Source organism: Miniopterus natalensis, chromosome 9, assembly GCF_054644295.1.
Source record: "Miniopterus natalensis isolate mMinNat1 chromosome 9, mMinNat1.hap1, whole genome shotgun sequence".
Taxonomy (NCBI): Eukaryota; Metazoa; Chordata; class Mammalia; order Chiroptera; family Miniopteridae; genus Miniopterus; species Miniopterus natalensis.
Window position 1 is genome coordinate 46,736,680 of NC_142089.1, and position 19,163 is coordinate 46,755,842.

General features: G+C 35.3%; 1 protein-coding gene across 1 annotated transcript; it reads right to left on the bottom strand.

The window, feature by feature from the left end:
- Positions 1-1,304: 1,304 nt before the first annotated feature.
- On the bottom strand, positions 1,305-11,244 carry ASB17 (ankyrin repeat and SOCS box containing 17). The gene is made up of 3 exons (XM_016216768.2): positions 10,844-11,244; positions 3,716-3,995; positions 1,305-1,511 (listed from the first exon to the last, which is right to left on the bottom strand). Exons 1-3 carry the CDS (start codon positions 11,242-11,244, stop codon positions 1,305-1,307), a joined length of 888 nt encoding a protein of 295 aa, XP_016072254.1.
- Between the last annotated feature and the right edge of the window lie 7,919 nt (positions 11,245-19,163).

Sequence of the window (19,163 nt, forward strand, 5' to 3'; positions counted from 1 at the left end):
CCTAGATAGTCAAAAAGTAAAGGATTAAAAAATTGTAGTAAAATTCTAATTTTTTAGAAGATAAGTTTCTCTGTAACCAAAGAACATGAATACTTAACTGATAATAATCTCATCTTGATGCAAAATGGATCAAAATTATTATTATTTGCATCAAAATGCATATAATTCAGGGGTGGGTGAAATGTGTGAAAGTGGTCAAAAGGCACAAAGTTCCAGATATAAAATAAAGAAGTCCTGGAGATGTAATATGTAGCATGGTGACTACAGTTAATATTGCTCTATTGTATACTTGAAAGTTGCTAAGAGAATAGATCTTTTATTTTATTATTATTTTTTTAACCCTCACAGAGGATATGTTTACTGATTTGAGAGAGAGAGAGAGAAACATTGGTTGCCTCCCACGTGTTACCCTACCAAGGATCAAACCTGCAACGTAGGCATGTGCCCTGAATCGAACCTGCAGCCTTTCAGTGTACGTGACAATGCTCCAACCAACTGAGCTACCCGACCAGGGCAAGAGAATGGATCTTAAAGGTTCTTATCTTGTGAAAAAAATTGCAACTATGTGTGGTGATAATTTTGTAATATATACATATATTGAATCATTATGTACACATGAAACTTAGGTTATTTGATAATTATATCTCAATTGAAAATACTACTGGACTAGTATGTAGGTATATTACATGCCAAAACACCAAAGCTCCATATTGTAATTTAAGGCAAGTTATTTTAAAATATAATCCATTTCTGTCATTCCAATCCTAACCCCTATCTTTTAGTTGACTAATTCTTTACCTTGTATTTGCAACTATAGCTGCTACAGAATTATAAATTCTTCTCAAGGAAGGGATTACATCTTAATTTCCTTGATTATTTCCTACTACCAACTATAACATTTTAGTTTAAAGATCTTAGTAAATAAATGTTAATATGACTGCATAATATAAAAATAATATTTACCTTACTACGTGCTAATAAGAAGAGCTTCAGAATTCAGAACATTAACATGACCAAATTTCCACAAGTAACAAGAACGCTATAAGGAAAAACAATGCTTAAGAATGGACTAAAAGGGTAAATATAAAATATAAAAATAAAATGCATATATTTCTTCCACTGTATAGAAAGGTAATGGGCAGAGCCATTTGTTGATTTAAAATTGGTTCATTTAGGGTGTCGTGTGAAAATATAGTTTCTAATGGACTATTAAATGCAATAAAAATTTGCATGAAGTTAATAGTTTATTAACTTCTAATCCATACAATGGTGAGCATCCTTAAAGAACTCAGGAAAAACACTTGTTAACTTTGTAAATTCAGGTAGTTCTGTAGACGAACAGGAATCGGAAGTGAAAATATCCCATTTGGGAGCATATTGTTGGTCAGTAGTTGTGACCTGATGGTTAGTCTGCAAAGATGTAATAGTTCACATGGATCTCTGTGTCTCGTTGAAGGAATGTAATCCAACCAATCTGAAATAATTGGACGTCTTCCTAAACTTAGCTGCGTCTGAGGAAAAGGAAACATTTTCATTTCGTGATGTTAATCATTGGATTAGTTCAAGTTATTAACATTTTTACTTAAGTTAATAAAATATATCTTAAATTTATATGATCCTTATAATATTTTTTCTAAAGAATTTTCACCTGATGCAAGTATTTTTATTCCCATTTCATTCTTACAACTATATATAAACTTTAATGTGTCTAGGACACACACTAATTCTTACAAATGTGAATCTATATGTTTTTAATTTTAGGTAGATCATACACTTAAGTTTTTTTAACTTTATTGTTGACACTATTACAGATGTCCCCATTTTTTTCCCCATTGCCCACCTCTACCCAGCCCCTGCCCCCTCTTCCCTCCAGCCATCAGCACACTCTTGCCTGCGTCCATGTGTAATGCATATATGTTCTTTGGCTAATTCCTTCACCTTCTTTCATCCAGTTCCCCTCTCCTCCCTCCCCTCTGAGAGCTGACAGTCTGTTCCATGTGCCCATGCTTCTATTTCTGTTTTGTTCATCAGTTTATTTTGTTCATTAGATTCCACATATAAGTGAGATCATATGGTATTTGTCTTCCTCTGACTGGTGAAATACACTTATGTTTTATCAGCTTCTAGAGTAGTGTTGTCAACTTGGATATACACTAGAATTATCTAGGGGACTTTAAAATATACCAACACTAAGGTTCTACTTCAGAAATACTTATTTAGTTGGTCTGGGGTTGGGCACAGAAAACATAAATCCTAAAAGTTCCCTGAAATGATTCCAACCATTATAGAGTACAACTTCATACTACTAAGCCATGAGAAGACCTGACAGGAGCCCCATCCATACAAAAAGATAACTTTCAAAGTTTCACTTAAGATATCCTTTTAGAGATTTAATTCTAGAAGCCAAAGAGTAGTAGGTTGACTTAGTAGTAAAAAGCATTGCTTTATTGCAGAGACACTTCTCCAGTAGAACCCATACCCTACAGACAATATGACACTCTCGCTTAAAGTATAATTTTTCATTATTTATTCAATACTTGACTATTTAAACACTATCTAGTATGAATAGTGATTGGAACCCAGCTATAATTTTTTTGCCCCGCAGGCAGGTGATTTTGATCAACTCACTCTATCCTAGTAATTTTCTAGTGTGATTGTACCTCAGGAATAGCATTCATGGAATTGACTGGGAATTGTTTTGTTCTGTAATAATTGTGCAGGACTAACACTGGACACAGACAAGCACATTACTGAAGATGCAGAAATTTTTTATTGTTTTTGCTTTAAAAACTGGTTACCAAAATTATTTGATCAATTTGCTCTCCTTACAGTTGTCCCAGGCATAGTTAATATACACCGTCGAGACAAAAAAAACAACCACCACCACAAACCCACAAAAACAAAAAACCAGCAGAGTTATATTTGTAAGGGATTTGTTTCTGAAGTCACACATTTAAAGGTAAGGGGAACTGCTGAAGTCCATGGTAATTTTACTTGTTTAATTTTATAGGAGTAGCTTTCTTTCCCTTAAGCAGACTTATTTCTTGCTATCCTAATAGACATGATATGATGCTGCTGAAATTTACAGTTCATTTTGTTGGAGTAAACATGCCCTCCATATGGCTGATTTTTCTCTCTCTAAATTTGGTTTATTTCCAAAAATCTTATCAAGGAGAAGCCCTACACATTTCTGAGGGATAGATATTTTTGAGTGAACAAACATTGTAAGCCTTTATATTTTTATGCTCAAAATTATTTTGAGACTTTGAAAAGAAAAAATGTGTATCCTGACTACAAAAAATCTGATTGTAGTTGTGAGAGAAATGTAACTCTCATTTAAAATACTCTATTGAGGGAAAAATTCTGTTAAAATGTTCATTTATTGTGTTTTAAAGAGATATCAAAGTCCTAATAAACAGGCTTTTATGTAATTAGAATGCAATAATAACATACATCCACTTAGTAACTACTAAAATAAACTATAAACTGAACTTTCGAAATTCTTTTATATTTAGAAGACAAAATTATGAAGTAAAGGACTAATATTTGAGAAAATTTGAATTTTGTGTTTTTAATTTATAAGCATACACTCAGTGATTAATTTTCCAATGGATGTAATCCATAGATTAAAAATTAACTTCATTCTTACCTAACAATTTTATCTTAAAATCGATCAGTATTTGAGCCCAGATCCAAAGAAGCATGTTTTGCTTACCTCTATTTCCCTGATTGAAATGACCGAAAGCACTCTGGAACATAACACTAAACATGTTTTCGCATCTTCCTGGATGTCCACCAATTCATGATCAACCATTATTCTCACTCTTGAAGGGTAGAGCAATATTGTTAATACAATGTTGATAGGGTTTTTTTCTCTTTCTAAGATTCCATATTGCAGCAGTATTTTTAAGATGCTGGATTGCCTTGTCTGAGCTACATAAAGTAGAGGCGTGATGCCACTTAGTGGGCTTGGGCAGTATACTGGTGTGAAAGTCCTGTGGATCAGACAAACAAACACAACCTCACTGGGTATAGAATTAAGAAATGTGGTAAACACTTTGTCTTAACAGTAGTGGGGAAATAATAGCATTAACTTATATATTAAATGTCTTAACTTCTAATGTAACTTTACCTTTTATAGAATATGTCTTAGTTTTCTGCTCTATGAATCTAGACCAAACTGAAAGTTAAAAAATAAGAAAACTTCTACTACATATTTCAACCCTCTTTACACTTCTAAGAACGAACAAAAGAGATTTACAATGTGTGGAAAGCTTTATTTTTAGTAACAGCAATTCTGTTTCTCATTTAAGAAATCTTTTGTGATTAGAACAAGCATTATAAAACTAATGTGGCTCTGAAAAATCTAAAATGGAAAAGGGAAAAAGATTCTTCTTTATTTCACTTTATTAATAAAACGGAATTATGTGACCATTTAATATCTTTTTGTTTGCTTTTATTGTTCTTGATTACAGGTCAGAGGTGAGCTTGAATTGAGTTTGAATATTGGACAAAAAGGTATAGGTGCAACTATTTTAATTCTATTTTTAAAATTCTTTTCGTTTTTTCACTTTAAGAAAATTAGAATTGGTATTAGAATTGGTTTAAGAAATGTAAATACCATATCAGGTCCCTGAAGGGCAGAATTTTATTTTCTTCAGTAAAGTTTTCTTTAAATTGATTTGAGAGAGAGAGAAAGGGAGAGTGGGAGAGAGATAGAAACATTGATGAGAGAGAAACATCAACATCAATCAGCTGCATCCCTCTCGCCGCCCCCACGGGTGATCAAGATATTTGTTTGCTGTTGAATTGTCCTCTATATGTAGATAGGACATAGTAGAACCAACCATAGGGGATTTTATATTATCAAGCCTTAGTTTGGCCAAGTTAACATGGCTTTTAGGACTAAAGAAAGAGTAATTTTATTCATGCTTCTTGTCTCTGGAATTCTCTTGATTGATCTAATAAAATACTAATATATTCTGCAGAACACCATACAAACTATAAATTCTGGTTTTGGACAATTATGCAGAGCAACGAAAGTGTTATTCAAAAGGGGCATTTTAAGGTTACATATACTTAATTAAGACAGGAGGCAACATGGTGTAATGCCATAAAAATGGAGATTAAAGGGTTCTGGGTTCTAGGTTTTGGTTCTCCTAAGTAGCTAATATGATGTTGGGTAAGTCAGCCTCTTTGGGTCTCAGTTTTCTTGTGCATTTATGTATTCATTTGTTCATTCATTCATGAATTTATTTAAGTACTTGCTTGTCCAGAGCATACTGAGTAATAGATATGCAGAGATGAAAGATCTAGTTCTTGATATCAAGATGTTTACAGTCTAGTAAGGGAAATAGACAAGTAATTCAATAAATATAGTGCAGGGTTATAATTGCTATGATAGAAGCATAGTTGGGATACTCTAGAAGCACTGAAGAAGGGCAATTACTTCCTCTAGCTTACGGTGGAGCCAAGACTTAAAAGATTAGTAGGTATTTGCCAATAACAAAATTGGAAAAAATGTTTCATTTACAAACATAAACCAAAAGTGGAGGATTTTTATACCTAAACTAGCTATATAAAATTAACAATTTGTATTAGATAAGTTTCCTTTTTGAAGTGTCTTTGGGGGTCCTAGAGACCTCCCTGTCAGGAGCTCTAAAAAGTAGTTTGAAAATCACTAGATCGACTACTTTATCTCCAAAGCTTCATTGAGCCCTGAAATGACAAGATTTTGTGATTTAAACAAAAACAATAGGATGGTGTAGTGCAGAGCAGTATTTTAGAAACGAAGAGGCAAGTTTTCGTCATAACTCTGCCCATTGTACCATGTCTGTCCTTCCCAGTTCTCTCTCAATAAATATATGCACCCTCCCTAGAATCGTCTCTCGGTCAGTATCGCACGGGACAGCTCATCTTTTCCACAATGCTTCCAACACATCCCAAACTGAACTCCTAAATGACTTCTCCTTTTGCCTTCCTAGCCTGCTAATTAGTACTCACTTTCCCAAAACACCACTGCATCCAACTCTTTCACATTTCTTTGATTTGCATATGTTATTTTCTTCCCTTTTCGATTCTGTCTTGTTCATTGTATAAGACCCTGTCTGATAAGCTCTTCTGTGAAGTCTTCTTTGAATACCTGACCCTCCTCTTGGTTTTCCATGCATATTTCCATTAAGCCCTTACCATTTTGGACAATTTGCTTAATGTTTCTAATCTTTCATTTTATCATCTTCAAAAATAAATGGGTGAGCAAGGTGACCTATAAAAATTTAAGCTACACAGGGCAATAATTTTTGTCTGTTTTAGTCCACGGTTATATCCTTAAATGCCTAGAACAGTGCTTGGCCCATTGTAGATGCTTAAATTTGTAATGGAGTTTTTTCACTATTACCCTGACTGACTCTCTCTCTCTCTCTCTCTCATATATATATATATTCCTTAAATCTATTCTGTAGCTTTCAGACCTAACAAGATTTTTAGTTAAGTGCAATCATTTAAATTTTTCAAAAGCAATCTAATTTATTCATCTTGCTAACTCTTAAGATATTTGACCTAAAAGTCCTATAAATATGGAAATTCAGGGGACTTAAGGGACAAAAAATAACACAACTGGCTCTAGTTGATTTTAAGATATTAAGATTGATATTACCTTTAGAAGATATTTTGTACCAAAAACATTGAAAACCTAACTAAAACTCAAATAGGTTTAAAATGAGATTTAAAAGTCAAATCTGTACCCAAATGACATATGATTAATCCCCATGTTTAAAGAGCACGTTACTGTAAACTAAAATTTGCTTAATCTGTACTGACAGTTAATTATAATAGTACTTATACGGATGGAGTGAGGCAAGCAAAGCGGGTATCAATTTTAAATGTGAGGTTAATGAACTGAACCCTCTGTATCTGAAAACCTGTCACACATGCTTATGAAATGGGGCATAATGTTTCCATGCAGACATGCAGAGAATGATTTAGTTCTGAAGCTATAATAATTATTTCTAATTTTTTCCTACAATTTCTCCTTTGGTTTTGAGCTGCTAAATTCACTAAATGTTTCCTTATAATAAGTTTATCTTTGATATTTAATGCAGTTGACTTTCTTGAAACCATGTTTTCTCTAAACTCAGTGGGACCATTTTCTGCAAGTTATGCATTTACCTCCTTGACTATTCTCAATCGTCTTTCACTGGTTTCTCTTTCTCTGCCCTCAGCATCTAAATAGATACGGCCTTATGACTAATTTTCATTTGCTAATTGTTCTCAGGCAATTTCATCTGTGACTGTAACTTCAACTACTGTCTAATAATTTATTCAATGAATATTTATTGAATGCATATTGTATGCCAGCACTGTTTTGCTTGCTGGGGATACATGAATGAACAAAACAAAGATGCCTCCTTTCTCGATTATATTGTAGTGGGGGGTAACAGACAATACCAAATGAACATAGCAAGCAAGCAAATTTTATAATATGTTAGGTTTGATAAGTACCGTGGGAAAAGAAAAAGTAGAGCAGGACAGTAAATATAGAAGAGCAGGAGGGTGCAGGGAGGGCATTTTCCAATTTTAAATGGGATGATAGGAGAGGGTATGGCTGAAAGACGACATTTGGATAGAGAGGGGGGAGCTGAAGTTCACCATTTGGATATTCAAGGGCCCTAAGGCAGGAGCATGTAGTGAGTGCTGGAAGAAGAGTAAGGGAGTCAGTGTGGCTGAGAGTGAGTGGGGCGGGAATGGTAGGTACTGGGATGCCGTGTCAGACAGAGCCTTGTACATCACTGTAAGAACTTCGTCTTTTACTCTAAGTGTAATGGAGGAGCCACTGGAGATTTTGAGTAAAAAAGCAACATGATCATATGTTTTTTGAGAATTTGTTATAGAATCGAAGGAGGGAAGTCACTTAGCTTGATACAGGGTCATAACAATGGAGGTGGTCATATTCTGTATGTTGTTTGAAGGTAGGACCAACAGATATCCTGACAGATAAGATGTGGAACGTAAGAGAAAGAGAGACATCAAGGATGACACTATATATCTAGCCACCTATAGTCCATCTCTACCTGGATATCCACTAGGCAATGCAAATTCTTATGTCCAAAATGGACTTAGTTTTTATTGATTTTTAGAAAGAGATGTAGGGAGAGAGATAGAGAGAGAAACATCAATGTGAGAGAGAAACATGGATCAGTTGCCTCTGGTAAGCTCCCTAACCAGTATGTGCCCTGACCAGGAATCAACCAGTGACCTTTCGGTGCACAGAGTGAAGCTCAACTAACTGAACCACACTATCCAGGGCTATAATAATCTTGATAGGTTTGTGACATGATCACTGTGGAAGGCTGGATTATGGCCTCTCAATATGGCAAAGGGGATTTTGCAGATGTAATTAAGATAAGGATCTTGAGATGGGAGATTATCCAGGTGGGTGAAATGAAATCACAAGAGTCCTTATATGAAGTGTCAGGAAATGACGGAAATATAGCCAGTAAAGATATGACTACAATGTTGGCTTTGAAGATGGAGGAAGAGGCCATGAACCAAGGAATGCAGGCAGCCTCTAGAAGCTGACAACGACAAGGAAGCTAATGGTGGAAAGATCTGAGTGAAGAGCCTTTTCAGGCAAAGAGAAGGTCATCAAGCAGGAATTAACTTGATGTCCCAGAAACAGAAAGTTCTAGTGGTTGGAATATAGTGTTCAAGGAGAGAGTGACGTGAGGTTGAATTGGGGAGAAATGGTGAGGGGCCTGATCATGTAGGACTTTTAAAAAAATGGGTGTTGATCCCTGGCCAGTGTGACTCAGTGGTTAGAATGTCAGCCCACACACTGAAGGGTTGTGGGTTTGATTTCCAGTCAAGGGCATATATCTGGGTTGCAGATTCAATCCCGGCCCAGTCAGGGCATGTGCAGGAGGCAACCAATCAATGTGTCTCTCTCACATTGATGTCTCTCTCTCTCCCCCCCAGTCTCCTGACTCCCTCCCTCCCATTCTCTCTAAAAATCAATGGAAAAAAATGTCCTCTGGTGAGGATGAACAACAAAAAAGAGTATTGAGTTTAAATTTTATCCCACTTATAGTCAGAAAACTTTGGAGGATTTTAAGTATGGGCAATATGACCTATTTTTCATATTATAAGATCACTGAGGTTTCTGAGCCAAGACTAAATTATAGAGGTTGAGAGGGAAGAGCAAAAGTTGGAAGACTTACGGGAGTCTGTTACAATTATCTAGGCAAATTGTTTGTTTCTGTTAAGTTTGAGATGCATTGTGGAGATGTCAAGCAGACAACCTAATAAAGGAGGAGTCTGGAGCTCACAATTGAGAGGTCAAGGTATAGTTAACTCACTACGACTAGAGTTGTCCAAGCAGAGATCAGATGAACATTAAACAGGGATGCTTGATAAGGGGTTGTGCCTGAGGGGTTTGCTATCAAATTCTTAAACTTCATTCCAATCTAAAATTCTATGAGTTTGAAAGATCCAAATGATGTGATTCGTAGAATTGGCCTTCAATGTGTGCACCTTGTGGATGCATCTAAGTCAAAATTCATTAATTTTAAAACCGTCACTTAGGACAGTTGTTAATGGCACTCTTTCATGTCCCACTGTTTCTCTTTTGTTTTTCTTCCTTTCAGTTTTCCCGTCTTGCCCTTCATTTAATTTAATTTTTTTTTAACCCTCTCTTCTTCTGTTTTACTCCATTTTTCTTTTTCATGGGTCTGCCTGGGATACACATAGACATTACTTAGCTCATCTAGTACACTCTGTGTTAGAAGCTACTGATTTATGGTATAGTTACAAATATAATAGTCCTTAAAACAACCAAAAGTGTTATTTTGGGGTTTTATTACTGATACGTCATCCCACAGCTATCAGTTCCTGTACTTGGGTGATCATTCAAGAAGCAGTCCAGTTCTCCAATATCACAGTGATGCACAATTAGAACAACTCAGCTTCAGTCAGAATCTAGATTGGTTTAGTCCTTAACTGACCTTCTCTTACTGTTTTTCATTGTATACATGCTCTGTCATCATGCCTAGTACAGTGCATCATACATAGAAAGGTAATAGATACTTTCGAACGAATGAACAAATGCACATCTAATCAAACTAATGCCTAAAACTAAAGAGTAAATTGGAGTTAGTACAAACTAAGTAACTTTAAACTCTATGTTATGGACTCTACAGAGAGGTCACACTGGAGATTTATTTTTACAAGATCCTCAGTAGTATATATTAGCTAGATTGACATGCTCAGACTATGTGAAAGTTTGGTTCTATAAAAAACTGAAACAGGTGTTAGACTTTCATTGTGCTCAATTCTGGGGAATTTGGAGTAAAATTTATCGATGTTTAACATATAAAGAGGGAATAAGTGTGTTTAATAAGTATTACTAAGTGAACTTGTGTGTATATACTGAATTATTCTTTGAAAGTCAATTTATTTTTTAAAAATCAATTTATGTACATACTATAGATATACATTAACACTGTTCTTAAAAAGAAGAGATTACAGTGTTACACAAAACAATGTCTTTGTCTACTTAGAGAAATCTAAGTTGTCTAACATTGCATTACCTTGAGTATTAACATGTAAGCTTTACAAAGCAGAACCACTAGTAATTTACTGGTACAGAATAATGTACATATAGGTAACAATTTTATTGCATAAAGAGGAAGGAATGAAGGAGTGAACAAATGAATGAGCATTTTTAAGTCAGGATTTCTTATCCATACATATATAGTCACTATGCACATTCATTTTAGAAAAAAATAGTTGTATAATCTCCTAAATAGAAATTTCCTCCTTTTATAGTAAAAACGTGTGAGATGATTACCTCCATATCAGTGCCAGGTTACAACTTCTGTCTTGAACATAGTCTTTTGTCTTCTTCAGAAGCAATTCCACAAAATCAGGATTACCTTTTCTGGCAAAAACCCAGTACAGAATTGTATTCACACATATCTCGGTGAATTCAAGATTAAAATTCAGTTCAAAACGGTATCCTGACTTTTCCACAAATGCAATGTAATCTGTAAGGAGTATGTCAAACCCATCCAAGTCAACGTACCTCAGAATTTTTGCCAGAGTTCTGTAAATTCTAGGTTCATAACAGTGATAACCCCACTGACCCAAAAACTGCAAGGATGGTCTTTTAACAATTTTGTCAACAAGATTGCAGAATATATTGCTTCTTGGACAAGAAGTCTTTCTACATAATTTAGAAGATTTACTCATTGCTGCTTAGGCAATGATATAGAAATAAAATCACAGGAAGGCATACTGTAATCCTGCAGTTACATATTTTGCTAATGTGGTAGGCTTCAGTCCACAAACAGGAAGTGCCCTTTAAACTGGGGCAGAAAAGATGCCATGTGAACTATTACCATTAAGTACTGGATGACATCACAATAGGTGGAGATCTGTCATCAGCATAGGTCAGAAAGTTGGGATGTTATATGTAACTGGTGACACTTGAGAGAGATATTGGACAGAAATGGCATGTGTGGGGGCTAAGATATGATATTCTTAACTTGCTAAGAACTCAGCTCAAGCTAGTATGTATGTTTATCAAGTGTTACAAGCTCAGTCTATACATTAAACAAAATAATATTACTAATCAGATCGATTATTCTTTTAGGCTCTCACAGAAACAAAGATGATAGAGTGAGGAAGTCCAAGTACGGTTGTTCTCATGTTCTGCATGAGTACTGCATGTTCTCACTTAACAACTCATAGAATATTTGCCCTGTTTTATAGTTGAAGAAACTGAGGTTTAGGCAAGTAAAGTAATGGGCCAATAGGCACTATATTAATTTTCAAAGAGAAATCATGCCATACAGTATAAAACAAAATTTGCAAACTTTATTTAAAAATGTTAAATTTTATAGAGATTATTTCTTATATAAATGAGGCAGAATATATACGGTTTGGGCACTAAAAGTACTTCAAGCTTTATACGGTATCCTTGCCCCAGTAAAGTAAAGGGGAAGTATGATTTTATTCTTATTTAGCAGTTTATGCTTCAGTCACCTTTCTGTTAAATTTAACACCGTAGGTGTATTTCTGAGCAACTTTAAAGGTACTGAAATGGTTTCTTTTTCCTTATGCATATTTTTCTTTAAATCACATAAATGATGTCTCTTTAGTTAAAGGAAGTTATAACTTTTGGTTTACTATAATATACTTCCACTAATACTACACTTAATTCTACAAACTCTAAGCGCTCTTTTCTCAGCATAGCATGAAAACAAAATAACTGTTGTCATCTTTCTGAAAACCTAGAGTTTTGTTGTTTTCCTATACTTTCTCTTTTTATTTTCTCCACCTCAAAATATATATTTTTAAATTGAACTATTTTTCTTGATTTCTTATTAATACTATACATGAAGGTTGTAAAAAATTGAAATATTATAGAGGCATTAAAAATCCCTCCCTGTGATAATCACCTTAGCAGTTTTGTGTATAACCTTTCAAATATTTTTATGCTTATATATAAATAGATACTTTATTATATGTTTGTTCTTTTTATACAAATTGGATAATATTATACGTAACTGGTTCTATGACCTGCTTTTTATTTATATAACAATATATCTAGGTACCTTTGTATGTCTATATATAATAATACTACATACTACTTACTATGTACCAGGCACTGTTTAAGTACTTTATATATTGACTCCTTTAATCCTTTCCTTACAATAACTCTACTTCACAGATAAGGAAGCTGATGATACATCTAGTAAGTGGTAAGGCTGGGATTTGAACCCAGACAGGATGATGCCAGAAGCTTCACCTCTACTCTCTCTGCTTCTCCAAAAACACAGCTACCTAGCCATTGGTATGGCTGGTTTAATAGAATAAAGATCATGCAACAAGAGCTCTACAATTAAACTATTTCAAAACCGGAAATAAACAGATGGTAGATTGATCCCTCTTGGAAAGAAGTGTTACTGCTGAAGTAATAATATATATCTCTGCATATATAAACTTGAGTGATTTTTTCTTTATAATTTCTTTATGATTCGAATGTCAGTGAGGGTATTTATTTTTGTAATAAGAAAAAACAATCAATTCATTTCTACTTTGAATATAATAACCAGAACATACTTAGTCAAAATTGGTGCTGCTCTAGTTTCTTTTAAAAATTTAAATTATAGTCACTAAAGGTAAACATCAAAGACATATTCAGTAGACAATCTACTGATTAATAATGATAGCTAACGTATGCTGACTTATTACGTAGTTAGATGCTATTAGATGCGCTTTATATGCACTTTCTCACTTAATCTCATAGCTTTCTACTGTTATCTCTGTTTTATGGTTGAGGAACCTGAGGTTTGGATTGGTTAAGACACTTGCCAGAGGTCATACATCTAGTGAGTAGCAGTGATTTGGACCAAGGCTGAGTTCACAGTCCACGTCCTTTGTCTCTGTGCTCAGCTGCCTCCCGACTTTGGTATAGCCGTAACAGCTGCTCCAGAGTGTAGCTTATACATCTTCTGTTCATGGAAAGCCCTTAGTAAAATCATTAGAAGTCTAATGACACTGAAAATATGTTTAACATCTTTAATAAATGTCCTGATTTAAAGAAATATGTTCCATATATTATATACATATAATTCAAAAACTGAGACTTAAAATAAATGTCTTAATATGTTTTTTAGTACTTAAGATTGAATAACCTAAGCTTAGGTTGCATGTTGGCCTCTATGTGTTGTGAGTAGGCCGAAAGCTTATAGGTCCCAAATGCTGTCTGAAATTCCTGCTAGGTTGTTCCTTTAGGTCAGGGCATTTCAGGCCTAGGCATTATGGAAGGCTTACTCTTGAAACCATTATCGCTCATTAATCCTTTAAGTAAATTCATTTTTATTAGATGCATAAGCCTATAATCTGGCTGGGCTCAGCACAGCTGCATTTTGTTAAGGAGGAAGCAGCATATCAGGAACGTCTTAGAGCAATGACTTAAGGATCGGGAAAGCACAAAGGATGTAGCACCATAGTACTGGACTATGAGAGTGAGTAAGGGGAGGTCCAGGGACAGGTTTGGCCGGCTAAGTAGTTTCCTGGAGCTGAGTTCTGTCTGTAAGTCATAGGTGAGGGACCTGTTTGTACAACCTCAGGAAACTAAAACAAATGTCAGCAGATAAGAATGGGCTTTTCATGGATTCAGTAGTACGATTTCTACATAATTATATAAATTATTATTTGCAAAAGTTCTATTTGTCCTATAAAGTTTATATTAGCTCTTTGCCAGGCTTGACTATTCTCAATAGCATTAATGTCTAATATTAATTTAAATATTTAAAAGAACAAAAGTAAAATCAGAACTGAAAGAAGAAGGAATTCCTGACTTTTTAGTATGGGTAGGGACAGTGTGTATTTCCAAAGGTAGAATGAAAAGAACATGTATATACTATATGATGGCTTAAATGTATATTTAATAGCTTTGTGTCCATTTTAAGGTTATCTTAAAATACATGGCAAACTGAACTTTATTCTTCTCTTCAGGAATTGAGGCAACATTCCAGAAACACTTCAACTCACAATTCTGGCTCCCTTAGATCTTTGGCTTGCACAGCATTACAGTTGTCAGGCTTGTTTCTGTCTCATGACAGCCACTCAGATTCTTAACTCAAATTTTTGAGCTAGGCTATTTTTAGGCCATAGATCCCTTGCCAGCTTATATGTGAATTGTCCTTGGGACTATGTCTACCACTCAGGCTAGTCAGTTGTGGCTAGGGGAGGCAGACACCACAAAATATCTAGTACAGTCACACAACTCTTCACGACAGGGATACATTCTGGAAAATGCATCGTTAGGTGCTTTCCCTGACCATCATAGCACTTGCACAGACCTAGGTGAATGAATGCACAGCCTTATTGCTCCTAGGCTACAAGCCTGTACAGCACGTTACTGCACTGAATACTGTAGGCAACTGTAACATGGTGATAAGTGTTTGTATCTAAATCTATCTAAACACAGAAAATGTACAGTACAAATATGATATAAAAGATTAAAAAATGGCACACCTTTATAGGGCACTTCCCATGAATGGAGCTGCAGGACTGGAAGCTGCTCTGCGTGGGTTAATGACCCAGTGGCGAGTGAGTGGGAAGGCCTAGGACGTCCCTGGGCACTACTGTAGGCTTTACAAACACTGTACACTTAGGCTACACTAAATTTTTAAGAAGATTATTCTTTAATAAATTAGCCTTAGCTTACTGTAGCTTTTTTACTTTATAAACTTTTTAGACTTTCCGATTTTTTTATGCTAAAACTTAGCTTAAAACATGAATACATTGCACAGATACACAAAAATATTGTCTTTCTTTTCACCTTTATTCTATAAGCTTTTTTTTACTTTTTAAATTTAATGTCTTTTTACCTTTGAAATGTTTTTGTTAAAAACTAAGACATGAACACACTCATTAGTCTAAGCCTACACAGAAACGGGATAATCAGCATCGCAGCCTTCCTCTCCACATCTTGTCTCTCTGGAAGATCTTTGGGGACAGTAACATACATGGAGCTGTCATCTCCTGCGGGAACAATGCCTTTTTCTGGACTACCTCCTGAAGGACCTGCCCGAGGTTCTTCTTGAGGAGGTGTCACTTTTTTCAGAAATATTTCTATGGGGGTTTGCTTGACTTGTTTCTATTTTTCATCATAAATTTGCTTGCAAGCAGGTAAGGCACCATGCACATTCCTCTCTAGCAATGAAAACCCTTTGGCGTTGGGATCCCTTTTTCCAAACCTTTTCAGGAGCTTGTGGAGATCTGCAAAAGCTGCTGCTAAACCTCTCTCTGTGAATTTTCTTGGGAGTTGTTCTTCCGCTGCAGTTTCCTTTTCTTTGCCCCTTCTTCAGCTTTGCACGCCTGTTCCAGTTCCAACTCCTCATTAGTCACTTTCTCAGGAAACACCTCTAGGAGCTCCTCAGTGTCACCCTCGACCAAGCGTTTGCTGTCTCAACCACAGCCTTGTCGGTTTTTGGAACCTTTGTGCTACGACATTCAGGGCAGCTATGACATCACTAGGCCGTAGGAATTTTTCAGCTTTATTACAATCTGATGGAACCACTGTTGTATATGTTGTCTGTCATGGACCAAAATATAATTATGTAGTGCACGACTCTATTACAATTAAAAATTGTAATTTAAATTACAAATTAAAAATTTAAAATAAACACATAGATGGTTTATATTAAGCCTATTAGAAATATGGTTACCTGTAGAAGAATAATATGCACATAGGTGGAAATTTTAGCCCTTTAAAATACAAAATCTGAGGTCTAATCCCTGTAATTTATACTAAAAAATTTTTATTTCTGTGTTCTATCCTGTTCCATTAATCTATGTCTGTTTTTATGCCAATACTGTATGCTTTGATTACTACAGCCATATAGTACAGTTTGAAGTCAAGGAGTGTGACACCCCAGATTTATTCTTCTTTCTCAAGATTGCTTTGGCTATTGAGGGCCTTTTGTGGTTCCCAAATTTTAGGATTACTTGTTCTATTTCTGTGAAAAATGCCATTGGAATTTTGATAGGGATTGCATTGAATTTGTAGACTGTTCCGTGTAATATGGACAACTACCATCTTGCTGATGTCACCCCTTACATCTGTATCTTCTATCAACCATTTATCATAATAAATAAGCATTTTTGAAAATTCAAATATGAAATTATTGGGATGTAGCACTTAAGCAATGGTCAAGTGAGAACTGATATTTAAAGAGAGAAAAAATTAAGTGACAAATTAATGATATATTTCTCTAGGTTTTCCTAATATTATTTTTGCATTCTTAGATTTTTAGGAATTAAAGTTTCCTGATCTTTTGTTAAGCAACTATCATGTGGTTCCTTTTCATAATGTACACTAATAGTATAATGAGCAATTTCTATTGAGATATCATTTATATGCCAGAATATTCACTCTCTTAAAGTGCAATGGACAATGTTTTTGGCTCGAGTTTTAGAAAAATCACCAAACTTTTTAATGGATATTTCTTCTATTATGCTATTCCCTTCCATCCTCTAAAAGAAAAGGGTATGATACTTATCAATAATTTAATAAAGACATTTCTGTAACAAGCTCAGACAACATTATTCAAGTTCATTTTTTCCCCAAGGAAACTAAATAATGAAAATATTGGCAGTTGCCAAGAATTACTTTGGGACTCAGAACATTTTTTATAGCTTTTATACTCCTATGTCAGTAACACAATTGATTTTAAGTGTTAAAATGCCTTTAAAAGCATTACCCCTTTATTTGAATTATTGTTTTACCAATCTGTTCTATTTATGAATCTTCAGTTTGAGCATTACATCATTTAGAGAGGGATTTACAGTCCACTAAGCCAAAGGAAGTGTGTGGTTTAAATTTTCATTCTTTGATTCATCATCATTCTCCTTTGGTTTTAAGTTCATGATTATGCCTATATACATATACAGTTGACCCTTGAAAAACATAGGGACTGAGGAGCTGACACTGCCCCTCCCCCATGCCATTGAAAATCCATGTGTAACTTTTGACTCCCCAAAGACGTAACTGGTAGTAACCTGCTGTTGACGGGAAGCCTACTACTGATAGGATAAACAGCAGATAACAGTGGATTAATACATGATTGGTACATTCTATGTATTATATACTGTATTCTTACAATAAAGGAAGCTAGAGAAAATAAAATATCAAGAAAAACATAAGGAAGAGAAAATACATTTACAATATTTATTTATTTATTTATTTATTTTTAATTTATCTTTATCGTTGAAAGTATTACAGGTGTCCCATTCCCCCCCCATTAACCCCCTCCACCTCACCCTTACCCCTTCCCCAGGCCTTCACCCTGTCATTGTCTGTGTCCATGGGCTATGCATATATGCATATAACTTCTTTGATTAATTTCCTCCCACCCTCCACCCCCCTTCCCTCTTCCCTCTGAAATATGATTGTCTGTTACATGCGTCAGTGTCTCTGGATCTACTTAGTTGATCAGATTCTTTTGTTCATTAGCTTCTTCTTAAAGAAGACCCTTCAGTTTTTCCTGTAGTGCTGGTCTGGTGGTGATGAACTCCTTTAGCTTTTCCTTGTCTAAGAAGTTCTTTATCTGACCTTCAATTCTAAATGATAGCTTTTCTGGGTAGAGTAACCTTGGTTGTAGTTCCATGTTTTTCATCACTTTGAATATTTCTTGCCACTCCTTTCTGGCCTGCAAAGTTTCTGTTGAGAAATCAGCTGACAGTTGTATGGGTGCTTCCTTGTAGGTAACTAACTGCTTTTCTCTTGCTGCTTTTAAGATTCTCTTTGTCTTTAACCTTTAGCATTTTAATTATGATGTGTCTTGCTGTGAGCCTCTTTGGGTTCCTCTTGTTTGGGACCCTCTGTGCTTCTTGGACTTGTAAGTCTATTTCTTTCCCCAGGTAGGGGAAGTTTTCTGTCATTATTTTTTCAAATAGGTTTTCGATTTCTTGCTCTCTTTCCTCTCTTTCTGGCACCCCAATAATACAAATGTTGGGCCTCTTGAAGTTGTCCCAGAGGCTCCTTATGCTATCTTCATATTTCTGGATTCTTTTTTCTTTATGCTCTTCTGGTTGAGTGTTTTTTGTTTCTTCATGTTCCAAATAGCTGATTTGATTCTCAGCTTCCTCTTCTCCACTGTTAATTCCCTATAAATTATTCTTCATTTTGGTTTGTGTAGCCTTCATTTCAAATTGATCCTTTATTATGTCATCAATTTTCTCAATTATTTTCGTCATACTCTTACTAATATCCTTGAACATCCTTATAACCATTATTCTGAACTCTGTATCTGTTAGCTTGCTTGGATCTATTTCATTTAGTTACTCTTCTAGAAGATTTCTTCTGTTCTTTCCTTTGTGACATGTTTCTTTGCCTCCACATTTTGGCTGCTTCCAGGTGTTTGTTTCTAGGTATTAGGTAGAGCTGCTATGTCTTCTGGAATTTGTAGAGTGGCTTTGTGTAGTAGGTATCCTGTAGGGTCCAGTGGCTCAGCCTCCCAGTCACCTGAGCTGGGCCTTCTAGGTGCTCCCCTGTGTGGGTTGTGTGCACTGTCCTGTTGTAGTTGAGCCTTGGTTACTGGAATGAACTGACCCCCAGGCCAATCAGCTGTGAGGACCAGCTGCAACTACAG